At 47.0% G+C, this 21,482-nt stretch overlaps 1 protein-coding gene across 6 annotated transcripts in view; it reads right to left on the bottom strand.

Moving 5' to 3' along the window:
- The window catches only part of LOC137356788 (multiple epidermal growth factor-like domains protein 10), a 128,203-nt gene that overhangs the window by 31,742 nt on the left and 74,979 nt on the right, over positions 1-21,482 (bottom strand). For all 6 annotated transcript variants that reach the window (XM_068022555.1, XM_068022554.1, XM_068022549.1 and 3 more), the window contains exons 12-14: positions 15,847-15,967; positions 12,777-12,940; positions 11,917-12,019 (exon numbers count right to left, since the gene is read on the bottom strand). In XM_068022555.1, coding sequence (XP_067878656.1) covers positions 11,917-12,019; positions 12,777-12,940; positions 15,847-15,967 — 388 coding nt within the window. The remainder of the gene's footprint in view (positions 1-11,916; positions 12,020-12,776; positions 12,941-15,846; positions 15,968-21,482) is intronic.

Below are 21,482 nucleotides of genomic sequence, written 5' to 3'. Positions count from 1 at the left end.
GTGGTTGACGGGGCCCTCAACCATGTCTGACCCATTTCCCGCATTTCTGCACTCACCCCTCCCACTCCCTCCCAGAACCGTGACAGGGTTCCCCTTGTCCTCACTTTCCACCCCACCAGCCTCCATATCCAAAGGATCATCCTCCGCCATTCCCGTCACCTCCAACGTGATGCCACTACCAAACGCATCTTCCTTTCCCCTCCCCTGCCAGTATTCCGAAGGGATCGTTCCCTCCGCGACACCCTGGTCCACTCCTCCATTACCCCCACCACCTCGTCCTCTTCCCAAGGCTCCTTCCCCTGCAATCGCAGGAGGTGTAATACCTGCCCATTTACCTCCTCTCTCCTCACTATCCAGGGCCCCAAACACTCCTTTCAGGTGAAGCAGCGATTTACTTGTACTTCTTTCAATGTAGTATACTGTATTCGCTGCTCACAATGCGGTCTCCTCTACATTGGGGAGACCAAGCGCAGACTGGGTGACCGCTTTGCGGAACATCTCCTTCGATTAGGCACTCTACAGCTTTGTGGACTCAACCTTGAGTTCAACAATTTTAGAGCATGACTGGCCTTTTTTCTCTATTTTTTTTATCATTTTGTTTTTTTTTAACCATGTGCCTGTTTTCTCATGTGGACAGAGCTGCTCATTACTCATCCCTAACTCTCTCTGGACTAATGCTTTGTCTTCACCACAGGCATTGACACCCTCTTGGCCTTTGTCCCAGGACAGCTTTGTTATTTAATCTCTCCTGTCCTCTGCCCGATCACACACCTCCCCTTTTGTTCTCTTCCCCACCAACCACACTGCCCCCTCACCCCCACTTGCTTAAAGCCTAATACTTTTCTAACCTTTGCCAGTTTTGATGAAAGGTCACAGACCTGAAACGTTAACTCTGCTTCTCTCTCCACAGATGCTGCCAGACCTCCTGAGTATTTCCAGCACTTTCTGTTTTTATTTCAGATTTCCAGCATCTGCAGTATTTTGCTTTTATACATTTGAATAGACTCTAGTTTGCTGTAGTTTGTAGGGACTCTTCATATAGACTCTGTAGACTGTTTGCTATAGCCCATAGAGGCTCCATTTTGCTGTAGTTTGTGGGGACTTTAAATAGACTCTGTAGACATCTTTTAAGCCATTTCATGGGATGTGGGCGTCGCTGGCCAGGCCAGCATTTATTGCCCATCCCTAATTGCCCTTGAGAAGGTGGTGGTGAGCTGCCTTCTTGAACCGCTGCAGTCCATCTAGTGTGGGTACACCCACAGTGCTGTTAGGGAGTTCCAGCTACAACACTGGTATTTACCCGACAATGTGGAAAATTGACCAGGTATGTCCTGTCCACAAAAAGCAGGCCAAATCCAAGACGGCTAATTACTGCCCCATCAGTCTACTCTCGATCATCAGTAAAGTGATGGAAGGTGTCGTCGACAGTGCTATCAAGCGGCACTTGCTCAGCAATAACCTGCTCAGTGACGCTCAGTTTGGGTTCTGCCAGGGTCACTCAGACTCTGTTTGCTGTCGTTTGTAAGGACTTTTATTAAATGGACTTAGTTTGTTGTGGTTTGTAGGGACTCTGTTTAAATAGACTCTGTGTGCTGTAGTTTGTAGGGACTCTGTTTAAATAGACTCTGTTTGCTGTAGTTTGTAGGGACTCTGTTTAAATAGACTCTGTTTGCTGTAGTTTGTAGGGACTGTTTAAATAGACTCTGTTTGCTGTAGTTTGTAGGGATTCTGTTTAAATAGACTCTGTTTGCTGTAGTTTGTAGGGACTGTTTAAATAGACTCTGTTTGCTGTAGTTTGTAGGGATTCTGTTTAAATAGACTCTGTTTGCTGTAGTTTGTAGGGACTGTTTAAATAGACTCTGTTTGCTGTAGTTTGTAGGGACTCTGTTTAAATAGACTCTGTTTGCTGTAGTTTGTAGGGACTCTGTTTAAATAGACTCTGTTTGCTGTAGTTTGTAGGGACTCTGTTTAAATAGACTCTGTTTGCTGTAGTTTGTAGGGACTGTTTAAATAGACTCTGTTTGCTGTAGTTTGTGGGGACTCTGTTTAAATAGACTCTGTTTGCTGTAGTTTGTAGGGACTCTGTTTAAATAGACTCTGTTTGCTGTAGTTTGTAGTGATTCTGTTTAAATAGACTCTGTTTGCTGTAGTTTGTAAGGACTCTGTTTAAATAGACTCTGTTTGCTGTAGTTTGTAGGGACTCTGTTTAAATAGACTCTGTTTGCTGTAGTTTGTGGGGATTCTGTTTAAATAGACTCTGTTTGCTGTAGTTTGTAGGGACTCTGTTTAAATAGACTCTGTTTGCTGTAGTTTGTAGTGATTCTGTTTAAATAGACTCTGTTTGCTGTAGTTTGTAAGGACTCTGTTTAAATAGACTCTGTTTGCTGTAGTTTGTAGGGACTCTGTTTAAATAGACTCTGTTTGCTGTAGTTTGTGGGGATTCTGTTTAAATAGACTCTGTTTGCTGTAGTTTGTAGGGACTCTGTTTAAATAGACTCTGTTTGCTGTAGTTTGTAGGGACTCTGTTTAAATAGACTCTGTTTGCTGTAGTTTGTAGGGACTCTGTTTAAATAGACTCTGTTTGCTGTAGTTTGTAGGGACTCTGTTTAAATAGACTCTGTTTGCTGTAGTTTGTAGTGATTCTGTTTAAATAGACTCTGTTTGCTGTAGTTTGTAGGGACTCTGTTTAAATAGACTCTGTTTGCTGTAGTTTGTAAGGACTCTGTTTAAATAGACTCTGTTTGCTGTAGTTTGTAAGGACTCTGTTTAAATAGACTCTGTTTGCTGTAGTTTGTAAGGACTCTGTTTAAATAGACTCTGTTTGCTGTAGTTTGTGGGGATTCTGTTTAAATAGACTCTGTTTGCTGTAGTTTGTAGGGACTCTGTTTAAATAGACTCTGTTTGCTGTAGTTTGTGGGGATTCTGTTTAAATAGACTCTGTTTGCTGTAGTTTGTAGGGACTCTGTTTAAATAGACTCTGTTTGCTGTAGTTTGTAGGGACTCTGTTTAAATAGACTCTGTTTGCTGTAGTTTGTAAGGACTCTGTTTAAATAGACTCTGTTTGCTGTAGTTTGTAAGGACTCTGTTTAAATAGACTCTGTTTGCTGTAGTTTGTAGGGACTCTGTTTAAATAGACTCTGTTTGCTGGAGTTTGTGGGGATTCTGTTTAAATAGACTCTGTTTGCTGTAGTTTGTAGGAACTCTGTTTAAATAGACTCTGTTTGCTGTAGTTTGTAGGAACTCTGTTTAAATAGACTCTGTTTGCTGTAGTTTGTAGGGACTCTGTTTAAATAGACTCTGTTTGCTGTAGTTTGTAGGGACTCTGTTTAAATAGACTCTGTTTGCTGTAGTTTGTAGGAACTCTGTTTAAATAGACTCTGTTTGCTGTAGTTTGTAGGAACTCTGTTTAAATAGACTCTGTTTGCTGTAGTTTGTAGGGACTCTGTTTAAATAGACTCTGTTTGCTGTAGTTTGTGGGGACTCTGTTTAAATAGACTCTGTTTGCTGTAGTTTGTAGGGACTGTTTAAAAAGACTCTGTTTGCTGTAGTTTGTAGGAACTCTGTTTAAATAGACTCTGTTTGCTGTAGTTTGTAGGGACTCTGTTTAAATAGACTCTGTTTGCTGTAGTTTGTAGGGACTCTGTTTAAATAGACTCTGTTTGCTGTAGTTTGTAGGAACTCTGTTTAAATAGACTCTGTTTGCTGTAGTTTGTCGGGACTCTGTTTAAATAGACTCTGTTTGCTGTAGTTTGTAGGGACTCTGTTTAAATAGACTCTGTTTGCTGTAGTTTGTAGGAACTCTGTTTAAATAGACTCTGTTTGCTGTAGTTTGTAGGAACTCTGTTTAAATAGACTCTGTTTGCTGTAGTTTGTGGGGACTCTGTTTAAGTAGACTCTGTTTGCTGTAGTTTGTAGGAACTCTGTTTAAATAGACTCTGTTTGCTGTAGTTTGTAAGGACTCTGTTTAAATAGACTCTGTTTGCTGTAGTTTGTAGGGACTCTGTTTAAATAGACTCTGTTTGCCGTAGTTTGTAGGGACTCTGTTTAAATAGACTCTGTTTGCTGCAGTTTGTGGGGACTCTGTTTAAATAGACTCTGTTTGCTGTAGTTTGTAGGGACTCTGTTTAAATAGACTCTGTTTGCTGTAGTTTGTGGGGACTCTGTTTAAATAGACTCTGTTTGCTGTAGTTTGTAGGAACTCCGTTTAAATAGACTCTGTTTGCTGTAGTTTGTAGGGACTCTGTTTAAATAGACTCTGTTTGCTGTAGTTTGTGGGGACTCTGTTTAAATAGACTCTGTTTGCTGTAGTTTGTAGGAACTCTGTTTAAATAGACTCTGTTTGCTGTAGTTTGTAGGGACTCTGTTTAAATAGACTCTGTTTGCTGTAGTTTGTGGGGACTCTGTTTAAATAGACTCTGTTTGCTGTAGTTTGTAAGGACTCTGTTTAAATAGACTCTGTTTGCTGTAGTTTGTAAGGACTCTGTTTAAATAGACTCTGTTTGCTGTAGTTTGTAGGGACTCTGTTTAAATAGACTCTGTTTGCCGTAGTTTGTAGGGACTCTGTTTAAATAGACTCTGTTTGCTGTAGTTTGTAAGGACTCTGTTTAAATAGACTCTGTTTGCTGTAGTTTGTAGGGACTCTGTTTAAATAGACTCTGTTTGCTGTAGTTTGTAGGGACTCTGTTTAAATAGACTCTGTTTGCTGTAGTTTGTAGTGATTCTGTTTAAATAGACTCTGTTTGCTGTAGTTTGTAGTGATTCTGTTTAAATAGACTCTGTTTGCTGTAGTTTGTAGTGATTCTGTTTAAATAGACTCTGTTTGCTGTAGTTTGTAGTGATTCTGTTTAAATAGACTCTGTTTGCTGTAGTTTGTAGTGATTCTGTTTAAATAGACTCTGTTTGCTGTAGTTTGTAAGGACTCTGTTTAAATAGACTCTGTTTGCTGTAGTTTGTAAGGACTCTGTTTAAATAGACTCTGTTTGCTGTAGTTTGTAAGGACTCTGTTTAAATAGACTCTGTTTGCTGTAGTTTGTAGGGACTCTGTTTAAATAGACTCTGTTTGCTGTAGTTTGTAGGGACTCTGTTTAAATAGACTCTGTTTGCTGTAGTTTGTAGGGACTCTGTTTAAATAGACTCTGTGTGCTGTAGTTTGTAGTGATTCTGTTTAAATAGACTCTGTTTGCTGTAGTTTGTGGGGACTCTGTTTAAATAGACTCTGTTTGCTGTAGTTTGTAGGAACTCTTTTAAATAGACTCTGTTTGCTGTAGTTTGTAAGGACTCTGTTTAAATAGACTCTGTTTGCTGTAGTTTGTAGGGACTCTGTTTAAATAGACTCTGTTTGCCGTAGTTTGTAGGGACTCTGTTTAAATAGACTCTGTTTGCTGTAGTTTGTGGGGACTCTGTTTAAATAGACTCTGTTTGCTGTAGTTTGTAGGGACTCTGTTTAAATAGACTCTGTTTGCTGTAGTTTGTAAGGACTCTGTTTAAATAGACTCTGTTTGCTGTAGTTTGTAGGGACTCTGTTTAAATAGACTCTGTTTGCCGTAGTTTGTAGGGACTCTGTTTAAATAGACTCTGTTTGCTGTAGTTTGTAAGGACTCTGTTTAAATAGACTCTGTTTGCTGTAGTTTGTAGGGACTCTGTTTAAATAGACTCTGTTTGCTGTAGTTTGTAGTGATTCTGTTTAAATAGACTCTGTTTGCTGTAGTTTGTAGTGATTCTGTTTAAATAGACTCTGTTTGCTGTAGTTTGTAGTGATTCTGTTTAAATAGACTCTGTTTGCTGTAGTTTGTAGTGATTCTGTTTCAATAGACTCTGTTTGCTGTAGTTTGTAGGGACTCTGTTTAAATAGACTCTGTTTGCTGTAGTTTGTAGGGACTCTGTTTAAATAGACTCTGTGTGCTGTAGTTTGTAGTGATTCTGTTTAAATAGACTCTGTTTGCTGTAGTTTGTGGGGACTCTGTTTAAATAGACTCTGTTTGCTGTAGTTTGTAGGAACTCTTTTAAATAGACTCTGTTTGCTGTAGTTTGTAAGGACTCTGTTTAAATAGACTCTGTTTGCTGTAGTTTGTAGGGACTCTGTTTAAATAGACTCTGTTTGCCGTAGTTTGTAGGGACTCTGTTTAAATAGACTCTGTTTGCTGTAGTTTGTGGGGACTCTGTTTAAATAGACTCTGTTTGCTGTAGTTTGTAGGGACTCTGTTTAAATAGACTCTGTTTGCTGTAGTTTGTAAGGACTCTGTTTAAATAGACTCTGTTTGCTGTAGTTTGTAGGGACTCTGTTTAAATAGACTCTGTTTGCCGTAGTTTGTAGGGACTCTGTTTAAATAGACTCTGTTTGCTGTCGTTTGTAAGGACTCTGTTTAAATAGACTCTGTTTGCTGTAGTTTGTAGGGACTCTGTTTAAATAGACTCTGTTTGCTGTAGTTTGTAGGAACTCTGTTTAAATAGACTCTGTTTGCTGTAGTTTGTAGTGATTCTGTTTAAATAGACTCTGTTTGCTGTAGTTTGTAGTGATTCTGTTTAAATAGACTCTGTTTGCTGTAGTTTGTAGTGATTCTGTTTAAATAGACTCTGTTTGCTGTAGTTTGTAGTGATTCTGTTTAAATAGACTCTGTTTGCTGTAGTTTGTAGGAACTCTGTTTAAATAGACTCTGTTTGCTGTAGTTTGTAGTGATTCTGTTTAAATAGACTCTGTTTGCTGTAGTTTGTAGTGATTCTGTTTAAATAGACTCTGTTTGCTGTAGTTTGTAGTGATTCTGTTTAAATAGACTCTGTTTGCTGTAGTTTGTAGTGATTCTGTTTAAATAGACTCTGTTTGCTGTAGTTTGTAAGGACTCTGTTTAAATAGACTCTGTTTGCTGTAGTTTGTAGGGACTCTGTTTAAAAAGACTCTGTTTGCTGTAGTTTGTAGGAACTCTGTTTAAATAGACTCTGTTTGCTGTAGTTTGTAGGGACTCTGTTTAAATAGACTCTGTTTGCTGTAGTTTGTAGGGACTCTGTTTAAATAGACTCTGTTTGCTGTAGTTTGTAGGAACTCTGTTTAAATAGACTCTGTTTGCTGTAGTTTGTAGGGACTCTGTTTAAATAGACTCTGTTTGCTGTAGTTTGTAGGGACTCTGTTTAAATAGACTCTGTTTGCTGTAGTTTGTAGGGACTCTGTTTAAATAGACTCTGTTTGCTGTAGTTTGTTGGGACTCTGTTTAAATAGACTCTGTTTGCTGTAGTTTGTAGGGACTCTGTTTAAATAGACTCTGTTTGCTGTAGTTTGTAGGGACTCTGTTTAAATAGACTCTGTTTGCTGTAGTTTGTAGGGACTCTGTTTAAATAGACTCTGTTTGCTGTAGTTTGTAGGGACTCTGTTTAAATAGACTCTGTTTGCTGTAGTTTGTAGGGACTCTGTTCAAATAGACTCTGTTTGCTGTAGTTAGTAGGGACTCTGTTTAAATAGACTCTGTTTGCTGTAGTTTGTAGGAACTCTGTTTAAATAGACTCTGTTTGCTGTAGTTTGTAGGAACTCTGTTTAAATAGACTCTGTTTGCTGTAGTTTGTAGGGACTCTGTTTAAATAGACTCTGTTTGCTGTAGTTTGTAGGGACTCTGTTTAAATAGACTCTGTTTGCTGTAGTTTGTAGGAACTCTGTTTAAATAGACTCTGTTTGCTGTAGTTTGTAGGAACTCTGTTTAAATAGACTCTGTTTGCTGTAGTTTGTAGGGACTCTGTTTAAATAGACTCTGTTTGCTGTAGTTTGTAGGGACTCTGTTTAAATAGACTCTGTTTGCTGTAGTTTGTAGGAACTCTGTTTAAATAGACTCTGTTTGCTGTAGTTTGTAGGGACTCTGTTTAAATAGACTCTGTTTGCTGTAGTTTGTAGGGACTCTGTTTAAATAGACTCTGTTTGCTGTAGTTTGTAGGGACTCTGTTTAAATAGACTCTGTTTGCTGTAGTTTGTAGGGACTCTGTTTCAATAGACTCTGTTTGCTGTAGTTTGTAGGGACTCTGTTTAAATAGACTCTGTTTGCTGTAGTTTGTAGGGACTCTGTTTAAATAGACTCTGTGTGCTGTAGTTTGTAGTGATTCTGTTTAAATAGACTCTGTTTGCTGTAGTTTGTGGGGACTCTGTTTAAATAGACTCTGTTTGCTGTAGTTTGTAGGAACTCTTTTAAATAGACTCTGTTTGCTGTAGTTTGTAAGGACTCTGTTTAAATAGACTCTGTTTGCTGTAGTTTGTAGGGACTCTGTTTAAATAGACTCTGTTTGCCGTAGTTTGTAGGGACTCTGTTTAAATAGACTCTGTTTGCTGTAGTTTGTGGGGACTCTGTTTAAATAGACTCTGTTTGCTGTAGTTTGTAGGGACTCTGTTTAAATAGACTCTGTTTGCTGTAGTTTGTAAGGACTCTGTTTAAATAGACTCTGTTTGCTGTAGTTTGTAGGGACTCTGTTTAAATAGACTCTGTTTGCCGTAGTTTGTAGGGACTCTGTTTAAATAGACTCTGTTTGCTGTAGTTTGTAAGGACTCTGTTTAAATAGACTCTGTTTGCTGTAGTTTGTAGGGACTCTGTTTAAATAGACTCTGTTTGCTGTAGTTTGTAGGAACTCTGTTTAAATAGACTCTGTTTGCTGTAGTTTGTAGTGATTCTGTTTAAATAGACTCTGTTTGCTGTAGTTTGTAGTGATTCTGTTTAAATAGACTCTGTTTGCTGTAGTTTGTAGTGATTCTGTTTAAATAGACTCTGTTTGCTGTAGTTTGTAGTGATTCTGTTTAAATAGACTCTGTTTGCTGTAGTTTGTAGGAACTCTGTTTAAATAGACTCTGTTTGCTGTAGTTTGTAGTGATTCTGTTTAAATAGACTCTGTTTGCTGTAGTTTGTAGTGATTCTGTTTAAATAGACTCTGTTTGCTGTAGTTTGTAGTGATTCTGTTTAAATAGACTCTGTTTGCTGTAGTTTGTAGTGATTCTGTTTAAATAGACTCTGTTTGCTGTAGTTTGTAAGGACTCTGTTTAAATAGACTCTGTTTGCTGTAGTTTGTAGGGACTCTGTTTAAAAAGACTCTGTTTGCTGTAGTTTGTAGGAACTCTGTTTAAATAGACTCTGTTTGCTGTAGTTTGTAGGGACTCTGTTTAAATAGACTCTGTTTGCTGTAGTTTGTAGGGACTCTGTTTAAATAGACTCTGTTTGCTGTAGTTTGTAGGAACTCTGTTTAAATAGACTCTGTTTGCTGTAGTTTGTAGGGACTCTGTTTAAATAGACTCTGTTTGCTGTAGTTTGTAGGGACTCTGTTTAAATAGACTCTGTTTGCTGTAGTTTGTAGGGACTCTGTTTAAATAGACTCTGTTTGCTGTAGTTTGTAGGGACTCTGTTTAAATAGACTCTGTTTGCTGTAGTTTGTAGGGACTCTGTTTAAATAGACTCTGTTTGCTGTAGTTTGTAGGGACTCTGTTTAAATAGACTCTGTTTGCTGTAGTTTGTAGGGACTCTGTTTAAATAGACTCTGTTTGCTGTAGTTTGTAGGGACTCTGTTTAAATAGACTCTGTTTGCTGTAGTTTGTAGGGACTCTGTTCAAATAGACTCTGTTTGCTGTAGTTTGTAGGGACTCTGTTTAAATAGACTCTGTTTGCTGTAGTTTGTAGGAACTCTGTTTAAATAGACTCTGTTTGCTGTAGTTTGTAGGAACTCTGTTTAAATAGACTCTGTTTGCTGTAGTTTGTAGGGACTCTGTTTAAATAGACTCTGTTTGCTGTAGTTTGTAGGGACTCTGTTTAAATAGACTCTGTTTGCTGTAGTTTGTAGGAACTCTGTTTAAATAGACTCTGTTTGCTGTAGTTTGTAGGAACTCTGTTTAAATAGACTCTGTTTGCTGTAGTTTGTAGGGACTCTGTTTAAATAGACTCTGTTTGCTGTAGTTTGTAGGGACTCTGTTTAAATAGACTCTGTTTGCTGTAGTTTGTAGGAACTCTGTTTAAATAGACTCTGTTTGCTGTAGTTTGTAGGGACTCTGTTTAAATAGACTCTGTTTGCTGTAGTTTGTAGGGACTCTGTTTAAATAGACTCTGTTTGCTGTAGTTTGTAGGGACTCTGTTTAAATAGACTCTGTTTGCTGTAGTTTGTAGGGACTCTGTTTAAATAGACTCTGTTTGCTGTAGTTTGTAGGGACTCTGTTTAAATAGACTCTGTTTGCTGTAGTTTGTAGGGACTCTGTTCAAATAGACTCTGTTTGCTGTAGTTTGTAGGGACTCTGTTTAAATAGACTCTGTTTGCTGTAGTTTGTAGGAACTCTGTTTAAATAGACTCTGTTTGCTGTAGTTTGTAGGAACTCTGTTTAAATAGACTCTGTTTGCTGTAGTTTGTAGGGACTCTGTTTAAATAGACTCTGTTTGCTGTAGTTTGTAGGGACTCTGTTTAAATAGACTCTGTTTGCTGTAGTTTGTAGGAACTCTGTTTAAATAGACTCTGTTTGCTGTAGTTTGTAGGAACTCTGTTTAAATAGACTCTGTTTGCTGTAGTTTGTAGGGACTCTGTTTAAATAGACTCTGTTTGCTGTAGTTTGTAGGGACTCTGTTTAAATAGACTCTGTTTGCTGTAGTTTGTAGGAACTCTGTTTAAATAGACTCTGTTTGCTGTAGTTTGTAGGGACTCTGTTTAAATAGACTCTGTTTGCTGTAGTTTGTAGGGACTCTGTTTAAATAGACTCTGTTTGCTGTAGTTTGTAGGGACTCTGTTTAAATAGACTCTGTTTGCTGTAGTTTGTGGGGACTCTGTTTAAATAGACTCTGTTTGCTGTAGTTTGTGGGGACTCTGTTTAAATAGACTCTGTTTGCTGTAGTTTGTAGGGACTCTGTTTAAATAGACTCTGTTTGCTGTAGTTTGTAGGAACTCTGTTTAAATAGACTCTGTTTGCTGTAGTTTGTAGGAACTCTGTTTAAATAGACTCTGTTTGCTGTAGTTTGTAGGGACTCTGTTTAAATAGACTCTGTTTGCTGTAGTTTGTAGGGACTCTGTTTAAATAGACTCTGTTTGCTGTAGTTTGTCGGGACTCTGTTTAAATAGACTCTGTTTGCTGTAGTTTGTTGGGACTCTGTTTAAATAGACTCTGTTTGCTGTAGTTTGTAGGAACTCTGTTTAAATAGACTCTGTTTGCTGTAGTTTGCAGGGACTCTGTTTAACGAGACTGTTAGCTATCCGCTCCACCCCAGCTCCAATTCATTTGGCAATGCAGTGGTGTCTCAATATTCACTCCGGTTTTTCAAAACAGTCCTGTTCATACGCTGCGCCCCATGGCTCAACTGAGGGCATAATGAGCCCTGTGCCAGACAGGACCCATACCTGCCCATTAGGATAATGAATGGTACCCTTCTAACCTATTTACGGCAGAGCCCCATCAGTGCCTGTGCAAATGGAGGGTTGTTGGGGGCCGGTGTGCCCCTTATAGGGGCAGTGTGGGTAAGCAACTCAACATTGTAACCATGCTCCGACAACCTGTTAGGAACTCCCATGGCTGATCGGCCAGTGATCCATTAACCAGCAACAGGAAGCTTTTCATTTAGGTGACGGTCAGGGTTTTGCACTGTTTCTGTATAAACTGGGGTTTTGGACCCCCGAGGATATAGGCCCAATTCTGACCCTGTCTGCCAGGTGGGAACGGGTCGTCAAAAAGGTGACCATAGCGACAGCGCCCACTGCCATCGTAACTGCCAGGGCAGGGCAGTGCCTCGTCGGTATTTAAATGTTGGGGTCCGAAGAGATCACTGTCCTGCGATCACTTACTTTAAGTCCCGATACCTAAAATCCCACTTTGAGCTCCCGGCCCCCAACAACCCTCCATTTGCAAGTTCACCACCTCCCGCCACTCCCCCACCCCCGCTTCCTGAACTAAAAGCGGGCCCAGGCCTGGAGTTCACCAGGGGATTTACTTACCTGTCCACCCCGGGGCACAGTGACACACACCAGTGATGGGATGACACCGCTCCGCCTTGTCACAATCGCAGTGTCTGCTGCAGCCCTGTCCGTACGAACGCTCCTGGAAGTAATCGAGAACTGTAAACACACAGGAATCGCAACGTTGTACAGCACAGGAGGAGTCCATTCGGCCCATCGTGCCTGTGCTGGCTCTTTGAAAGAGCGATCCAATTAGTCCCATTCCCCCCTCTCTATATCCCACTGTTCCCCAGTGTGTCCCCTCTCTATATCCCACTGTTCCCCAGTCTGTCCCCTCTCCATATCCCACTGTTCCCCAGTGTGTCCCCTCTCTATATCCCACTGTTCCCCAGTCTGTCCCCTCTCTATATCCCACTGTTCCCCAGTGTGTCCCCTCTGTATATCCCACTGTTCCCCAGTCTGTCCCCTCTCTATATCCCACTGTTCCCCAGTGTGTCCCCTCTCCATATCCCACTGTTCCCCAGTGTGTCCCCTCTCTATATCCCACTGTTCCCCAGTCTGTCCCCTCTCTATATCCCACTGTTCCCCAGTGTGTCCCCTCTCTATATCCCACTGTTCCCAGTCTGTCCCCTCTCTATATCCCACTGTTTCCCAGTCTGTCCCCTCTGTATATCCCACTGTTCCCCAGTTTGTCCCCTCTGTCTATCCCACTGTTCCCTACTGTGTCCCCTCTCTATATCCCACTGTTCCCCAGTGTGTCCCCTCTGTCTATCCCACTGTTCCCTACTGTGTCCCCTCTCTATATCCCACTATTTCCCAGTCTGTCCCCTCTCTCTTTCCCACGATTACCCTGTGTTTCCACTCTTTACAAAAAGCCTAACAAGGTAATTCTGACTTACCGGGCATCGCTGGTCGCAGCTGGGACCTTGCCAGCCTGGCAGACAGGAGCAGGTGCCATCAAAGCGGCTGCAGCGGGCTCCATTGGCACACAGGCAGGTGGCATTGCACCCAGACCCCCATTGCCCTTGCCGGCAGGGCTCGCTGCACTCTGGCCCAGTCCAACCTGAAGCAAGGAGACACAGAGCAGGGTTAATTCTTGGGCCAACGCCAGGATAGGCCCATTTTGAGGCAGAGATCGAGGTGGTTGCTACGGGAGGCAGGGAAGGTGGACCCTCCGACCTTCGGCCCCCTGCACTTTTTGTTTTTAACTGAGTTACCTGCAGGCACTCCCGAGGTGTCCGAGCAGCCTCCGCAGTGCCCACCTCTCCCGGTGTGGCTGCCCAGGCTTCAGACTGGCAGCTCTCTGACCAGGCCGGCAGTTTCAGGAGCCTGCCTGCCGTCCTCAATGGGACGGTGGGCTCGGCAGGCGGATAATTAGGAGGCCGCCTGAGGTAAAGTCGCCAAACCAGTCCCGTGGCCGGCGGGTGAGGGCCTGGGACCCGCTCTCTGCCCCGACTTTGGTAAAGTTCAGCCCACGGCTCCCTCTCACTTCTGACGTCACGCCCAACTCCAGAGACGTGGGATTACGGAAGCTTGCAGTGCAGGAGGAGGCCATTCGGCCCATCCTGCCCCTGCCAGCTCTTTGACAGAACTATCCGTTTCAATCCCACCCGCCCTGCTTTCCTTTTATTCTTGCCCGGGATGTGGGCGCCCTGGGCAGCGCCAGCATTCGTTGCCCATGCCCTGAGTGGCTGGATTGGCCATTTCAGAGGGAAGTTGAGGGTCAACCACATTGGGGTGGGTCTGGAATCACATGTCGGCCAGACCGGGTAAGGATGGCAGATTTCCTCCTCTAAAGGACATTAGTGAACCAGGTGGGTTTTTATGACAATCCACGATTGCTTCATGGCCCCATTACTGAGACTAGCTTTCAATTCCAGATTTGTTTAATTCAGTCATTGAATGTATTAATTAATTGGATTTAAATTCCACCAGCAGCCTTGATGGGATTTGAACACATGTCCCCAGGGCATTATCCCGGGCCTCTGAATTACTAGCTCAGTGACATTACCATTACGCCACCGGCTTCCCCCATAGCCCGGCCAATTTGTACCTTCTCAAGTACGTGTTTAATTGCCTTCTGAAAGTACCACACAGTCTGTTTCCACCACCTTTCATGTCGGGGGTTTCAAATTCTTAACCCTTTGAGAGAAAAAATTTCTCCTATCAAAACCCTTCCTGATTTCGAACGCCCCGATTAAATCTCCCCCTTAACCTTCTCCGCTCTAAAGGAGAACAATCCCAGCTTCTCCCAGTCTCTCCACATTAACTGGAGTCCCTCATCCCTGCTCCCATTCCGGTAAATCTCCCTCCGCACCCTCTCCGAGGCCTCGACATCCTTCCGAAAGTGCGGGGCCCGGAACGGGACACGTTATTCGAGCTGGGGCCTAACCAGAATTGGTAAAAGTTTAGCATAACTTTCTTGTTTTTCTATTCCCTACTGATAAAGCCAACTACCCATATGATTTCTAACTTCCCGATCAACTTGCCCTAACACTTTCAAGGATTTGTGAAAATGCATCCCCAGGTCTCTCTCTCTGTTACGACATTTCAAAGTAGTACCATTTAGATTACGTAGCTTCTCAAAGTGCACAACTTCACAATTATCTGTACTAAACTGTATCTGCCCTGCATCGGCCCATTTCACCAGTCTGTCTGTATCCTCCTGACGTCTATGACCTTCCTGCTCACTAACTACTGTGTTGCCAAGTTTTGTATCGTCTGCAAACTTCAAAATTGTACTCCCTGCACCCAACTCCAGGTCATTTATAAATAACTGGAAACATAATGGTCCCAAAAACATCTGTTCACTTATATAGCTTGAGCCCATAATCCAGGCCGACACTCCCAGTGCTGCACTGTCAGAGGTGCCGTCTTTCGGATGAGACGTTAAACCGAGGTCCTGTCTGCCCCTCTCAGGTGGGTGTAACAGATCCCACGGCCGCTATTGGAAGAAGAGCAGAGGGGGAATCTCCCCGGTGTCCTGAGGCCCAATATTTATCCCTCAACCAACATAGCGAAGAGACATCCGGTTATTAGCTGTTTTTGGGAGCTTGCTGTGTGCACATTGGGTGCCGGGGTTCTGACATTGCAAGGGTGACGACACTTCAAAAAAGCGTGGTTCATTAAATTCGGGATGTCCTCACTTTGGGAAAGGAGCTTTGAGGGTCCAGTGACTCACCCGAAAGACGGCAGTGCTGCACTCCCTCAACTATGAAAAGCAGTGCAAGCAAGTAACCTTCAATCCACTGAACCCAACAAAAATCTATCAATCTCAGTTTGGAAATTTCCAATTGACCCCCATCCCCCGCCCCCCCCCCCCACCCCGCCACCACCCTCGACAGCTTTTTGGGGGGAGAGAGTTCCAGATTTCCCACTCCCCTTTGTGTGAAGAAGTGCTTCCTGACATCACCCCCTGAACGGCCTGGCTCCAATTTTAAGGTTCTGCCCCCTTGTTCTGGACTCCCCCTCCCCCCCACCAGAGGAAATAGTTTCTCTCTATCGACCCGATCGAATCCTTTAATCATCTTAAACCCCCCTCGATTAGATCACCCCCTTAATCTTCTACACTCGAGGGGAATACAAGCCCAGTCTGTGTGACCTCTCCTCGTAATTTAACCCTTTCATCCCCGGGATCATTCTGCTCTGCACCCCCTCCAAGGACAATATCTCCTTCCGGAGGTGCAGAGCCCGGAACTGAACCCAGTTACTCCGGATGGGGGGCTCTGAGCAGAGCTCTATATAACTGTAACATCACTTCCTCCTCTTTGTTTTCCAGCTCCCTCGGGATAAAGGTCAACATTCCGTCAGCGATTTTGATTATTTTTTTTGAACCTGTCCATTTGGAAAATACTCTGATCTCTCTTTCTTTGGTCCCAAAGTGGATGATCCCACACTTCCCCGTATTGAACTGTATCTGCCGCAGTCTGGCCCACTCACTTAATCTATCAAAGTCTGATGGGGACACACCTGTGGCACACTGACAGGACCCATCAATGGACGAGCAGGAGATGGCATTCTGACACTGGCATTTCGACAAGCAGTTCAGACCATAACTCCAGGGCGGGCACTGAACAGAGCAGTGTTTATCCTGCAGAGAGAGCAGCAGTCGATTACAGAGCACAAAGTATAGCGATAACAAAGTAGGGACCAGCACACGGGATAGAGTTCTCCAACCCTCTTGTTCAGGGACCTGCCCCAAACTCCACCTTCGCTCCACACTGTCCCCCATCAAACACTCCCAGGACAGGTACAGCACGGGGGTTAGATACAGAGTAAAGCTCCCTCTACACTGTCCCCATCAAACACTCCCAGGACAGGTACAGTACGGGGGTTAGATACAGAGTAAAACTCCCTCTACACTGTCCCCCATCAAACACTCCCAGGACAGGTACAGAACGGGGTTAGATACAGAGTAAAGCTCCCTCTACACTAAAAAAAAAGAAAAAAAAACGGAGGTTGGCTGCTTCCTCATTGGGAATACTGAGTGCCTCAAGGAGGTGCAGCTGACAGTGCTGCAGTCAGTTGCTGGAGGTGCTGCTGGAGAGGGAGAGCTGAGGAGAAACTGCAAAAACTTTCAACATTTGCTGCAGAGGAGGAAAGACTTTTGGAATAAGCCTGTATTTCGAGGTGGGTGTTGAGCACCAGACTCTTATTTCATTTGGACTGTTGTGGGAGGTGGAAGAGGCCAGAAGAACAAGGGGTGGGGGCTATACAATTCTGCAGGGAGCTGTGCAGTTGCACTAAAGTTGCAGGGAAGCTCCCTCCCCACCCCAATTGCCCAGCCTGGGTCAGCTGAAGCTGCCTGGCTAATATACAGAAGGGGATAAATAGTGCCTGGGCAGCTTCAGCTGACCCAGGTGAAGACACCTCCCCCAACCAGAAGATCGTAAGACCAAGTGTGCTGGCAGAGACTGTTTTAAGTGTGCTGTGTGCACCACCTCCAGAAAGGAAAAGAAGGTCATCCCTTACAGCCTGTCTTTCCCTCTCCTCTATTCCCTCAGCCACTCCCCTAACCTGTTGTTTGTTTGTTTGTTTTGTGCAGAAAGTTATTTTCAAGCCTACAATTTGGGGTGGGTTAGCTCTTAGACCCATGGCAAGCCCTTCATCACAGGTGGCGGGGCCCTCTACAACATATGCAGCCGCAGCCTCTGTGGCTGCCCACGTGGCCCCGTCACCCTTTAAATTAATAACATCCAGCCATGGGGTGAAGAGCTATCCCCACCCCAACATGTCCATTGAGGCCTGTGTGAAGCCAATGGCCGAGGTTGTCGGCCCCTTGGCCATTGTTGCGGCCTCAAAGATGTATGGGAAGGCTGTGTTTTTGCTAAAGACTGAGCGGGCCGTGTCCCTGGCCCTGAATAAGGGGCTCACTGTGGGGGGGACTTTCCTGCCGGTGGACCCTCTGGGGGCCACTGCGCAGCGGATAATGTTATCAAACGTCCCACCCTTCATTCCCAGTGAGCTCCTCCTCCCCCACCTGCACCATCTGGGGGAGGTGAGGTCAGGGATCACCCCAGTCCGGCTTGGTCTTCAGGAACACAGCCTCCAACATGTCTACTCCTTCTGCCGCCAGTTATTTATGCAGCTGGCGCGGGAGGAGGACTTGGAAGGCCAATTTAATGTGGAGTTCCAGGGGACGGCCTACCGCGTCTTTTGGACCTCGGACGGGGTGCGGTGCCACGTCTGCAATGGGGTGGGGCATGTTCGTAAGAACTGCCCCAACCTCCCGGCCGCCAGCTCCACCTCGGCGTCCCAGAGTGGTTCCACAGCACCTCCTCCCACTCCCCCGACACATCCAACAGACACTGCTCAGTCGGTTCTGGAGGCTGTGGTTTTCACAGTCTGAGTGGAAGGAAGACACGGAGGCAAAAGAAACATCAAGAGGCGCGTCCCCTGGACACATTGAAACAACCCGAGCCTGAGCTCAGCCCAAAGCCCGTTCTCACGGAATCCACCTGTCCCAGGGCTGGGCTCAGGCCCAGGGTGACTAAAAAGAAGGAGGAGGCGGAGGCCTCTGATGACATGGAGGTCTCTGAGCCTCTGCGCCCTGGTGGGAAAAAGAGGAGAAGGCACCCCTCCACAGAGGTAACGAGGCGCAGGGCCCATCTGTTGGAGGGGAGCTGTCTCCTGTTTCGGGTCCCCAGGTTTCCCCTACCGCCACCACCAAGGGGGTCAAGGAGCTAGTGCCGGGCCGCTTGCTCCACCTCGCCGTTCGCCTGGGTAGTGTGCGCTCCACTTTGTGAACGTGTACGCGCCCAGGCCCGGCGCGTTGCAAGCGCGCTTCTTTGAAGAAGTGTCCGCTCTCTTGAGCTCCATCGATAGCGGCGAGTGCATCATCCTCGGGGGGGGATTTTAACTGCACTCTCGAGGTGGGGGATCGCTCCGGTCCCCAACGCGGCCAAGCGTCGGTGGAGAAGTTGAGGGGACTGATCAGCTCCCTTAACTTGGTGGACGTCTGGCGGAATCTCCATCCCGACTCCAGCGCCTTCATGTGGAGGTCTGGAGGAGGAGGGTCGCGAATCGACCGCCTCTACTTTTCGCAGGCGTACGTCTCCCGCGTCTCGGTGGCCTCCATGCGGCTGGTGCCGTGCTCGGACCACCGCCTGGTGTGGGCGGAATTCATTCCGCTCCGCACGCGGGCGGGGTCCGCGTACTGGCACTTTAACAACCGGCTGCTGGAGGACGTGCGATTTCGGGACTCGTTCTGTCGATTCTGAGCCGACTGGAGAAGGAAGCAAGGGGGCTTCCCCTCCTTGAGGCTATGGTGGGATGTGGGCAAGACTCACATCCGCGTCTACTGTCAAGAGTACATGAAGGGGTCGACCAAGAGGCGGGAAGCCGAGATCGGGCGCCTTGAGAGGGAGGTGCTCGACTTGGAATCCCGCCTCGGTCATGCCGTCGTGGACCCGGCCCTGTGGCAGGCGTACAAAGAGAAGAAGGGCGCGCTGAGGGACCTGCAGCTCATAGCGTCCCGAGGCGCGTACGTGAGGTCGCGGATCCAGATCCTGGAAGATTTGGACCGCGCCTCACCCTTCTTCTATTCGCTGGAAAAATGGCGGGGTGTCCGTAAGCAGCTCGTCGAGCTGCTGGCCGACGACGGATCCTCCATCACGGATCCGGAGGGAATGGGCCTCCTGGTCCGTACTTATTACAGTGCGTTGTTCTCTCTGGATCCGTCCAGCGAGGATGCGCGCAGAGTTTTGTGGGAGGACCTGCCGCAGGTCAGACCCGGAGGGCGCTGAAGGATTGGAGGCTCCGCTCACGTTGGCGGAGCTGACTGGCGCCCTCCACCAGCTCTCGAGGGGAAAATCCCCAGGGCTGGATGGGTTGACCGTGGAGTTCCTCAGGGCGTTCTGGGACGTCCTGGGGGACGATTACGCGCGGGTCCTGGGGGAAAGCCTGGCGACCGGGGAGATGCCCCTCTCGTGGCGCAGGGCGGTCATCGTCCTGCTGCCGAAGAGGGGCGATCTCCGCCTGCTTAAAAACTGGCGTCCGGTCTCCCTCCTCAGCACGGATTATAAGATCTTTGCCTGGGCTATGTCTACCCGCCTGGGCTCCGTGCTGGCCCACATGATCCACCCCGACCAGTCCTACACGGTCCCGGGCCGGTCCATCCAGGACAACATCCACCTGGTCCGGGACCTGATCCATCTTTCCCAGAGGACTGGTCAGTCGGTCGCCTTTCTGTCCCTTGATCAGGAGAAGGCGTTCGACAGGGTGGATCACGATTACCTTTTCGAGACTCTGCGCGCTTTCGGACTCGGGCCGCATTTTGTGGCCCGGGTCCGACTTTTATACGCCGCCGCAGAGTGTCTAGTCAAAGTTAACGGGTCCTTGACGGCGCCCCTTCGCTTTGGGAGAGGAGTGCGTCAGGGGTGCCCCATGTCCGGCCAATTGTATACCATCTGCGTGGAGCCCTTCCTGTGCCTGCTTCGCAGGAGGTTGACGGGATTGGCTCTGCGCGAGCCGGCCATGCGGGTCGTCCTCTCGGCTTACGCCGACGACGTGCTCCTCGCAATCACAGATCCCGTTGACTTGCGGAGGATGCGCGACTGCCAGCAGACCTTTTCTGCCGCGTCCTCCGCGAGGATCGATTGGGGGAAATGTTCCGGACTCCTGGTTGGTCAGTGGCGGGTGGACTCCCTGCCGGAGGAGATGACACCTTTTGCGTGGAGCACCACGCACCTCCTCTATCTGGGAGTCCACCTTAGCCCCGCTGAGGAAGCCTGGCCGGCAAACTGGCAGGAGTTGGAGGCGAAAGTCACCGCTCGGCTGGGGCGCTGGACAGGACTGCTCCGAGTGCTTTCCTACAGGGGCCGAGCGTTGGTCATAAACCAACTGGTGGCCTCCATGCTGTGGTACCGGTTGGTCACTTTGGCCCCGCCCCCTGCATTTGCCACCAAGATCCAGAAAAAACTCGTCGATTTCTTCTGGGGCAAGAGGAAACACTGGGTCTCTGCCGCGGTCCTGAGTTTCCCGATTGAGGAGGGCGGTCAGTCGCTGGTGTGCGTCCGCACCCAGGCTGCGACTCTCCGCCTTCGGACCCTGCAGAGATACCTGTACGTCGAGCGTCCTCCCAGATGGTGTGCGCTGGCGACGTATTTTTTCCGCCAGTGTCACTGCCTTCAAGACGACACGCAGCTCCCGGTGGAGTCCGTTAGCCGCGCCTCTCTGAGGGAGTTGCCTGTCTTTTACCGGGATCTATTCTGAGTCTGGAACATGGTCGCCTCCAGTCAGGGCGCTCCCCCGCCGGCGGAGGAGAGCGCCTCGGCTGTCCGGGCGGCCGACTCCGGGGACGGTCCGGCGGGTGGAGGAGTAGCCGAAACCCCCGGGACGCCCCTCACTGCGGGTGGCGAGGGGGCTCAGGAGTGCGGAGCGATCCCGGCCGAGCTGACCCCCACTCGGCCGGAACTGCTCATCGGACCCAGGCCCCGAAACCCTCCTCGGGAGCCGGTCCCGCACAACCCGAGCCGCCTCTCGGAAATGTCCTCCGTGCCATTCCAATCGGCGCGGAGGGGTTTCCTGTACGGGCTGCTCCTGCACACTCTCCACTTCCTCGCCCTCGTCAGCCGGCCGGACACGCCCTGGCGGTCCGCATTGCCATCTGGCGGCGAGGGGAAACCCCGATGGAGGTCTCTCTACGCGGGAGTCTTCCCCTTTTACATCGGGGACTTGGGATGGAAGGTGCTGCACAGAGCAGTCCCGTGCAATAGACTTTTAAGTAGGTTGACGGACTCCCAGGCCTCCTGTACTTTCTGCGGCCTGGACGAATCCGTGTTCCATGTTTACACGGAGTGTGCGAGGTTGCAGCCCCTCTTTGAGTATCTGAAGCGGCTGCTCCTCAAATTCTGGCTGCACTTCAGTCCCACGCTCCTGATCTTTGGGCACCCGGTGCGGAGGGGCTTGGGCCAGGAGGAGGATCTCCTCGTCGGTCTGCTCCTGGGCCTGGCCAAGGTGGCAATTCACAGGTCCAGGTAGCGGGCCGTCGGGGGGTCCGTCCTCCCCGATTGCCTGCCCCTCTTCCGCGGTTACGTTCGCGCCCGGGTGTCCCTGGAAAAGGAGCATGCGGTGTCCGCTGGTACGCTTGAGGCCTTCCGCGACCG

This window comes from Heterodontus francisci, chromosome 46 (assembly GCF_036365525.1).
Source record: "Heterodontus francisci isolate sHetFra1 chromosome 46, sHetFra1.hap1, whole genome shotgun sequence".
NCBI lineage: Eukaryota > Metazoa > Chordata > Chondrichthyes > Heterodontiformes > Heterodontidae > Heterodontus > Heterodontus francisci.
Note: the sequence above shows the minus strand (reverse complement) of the source record. Positions and strands in the feature narration are given on the sequence as shown.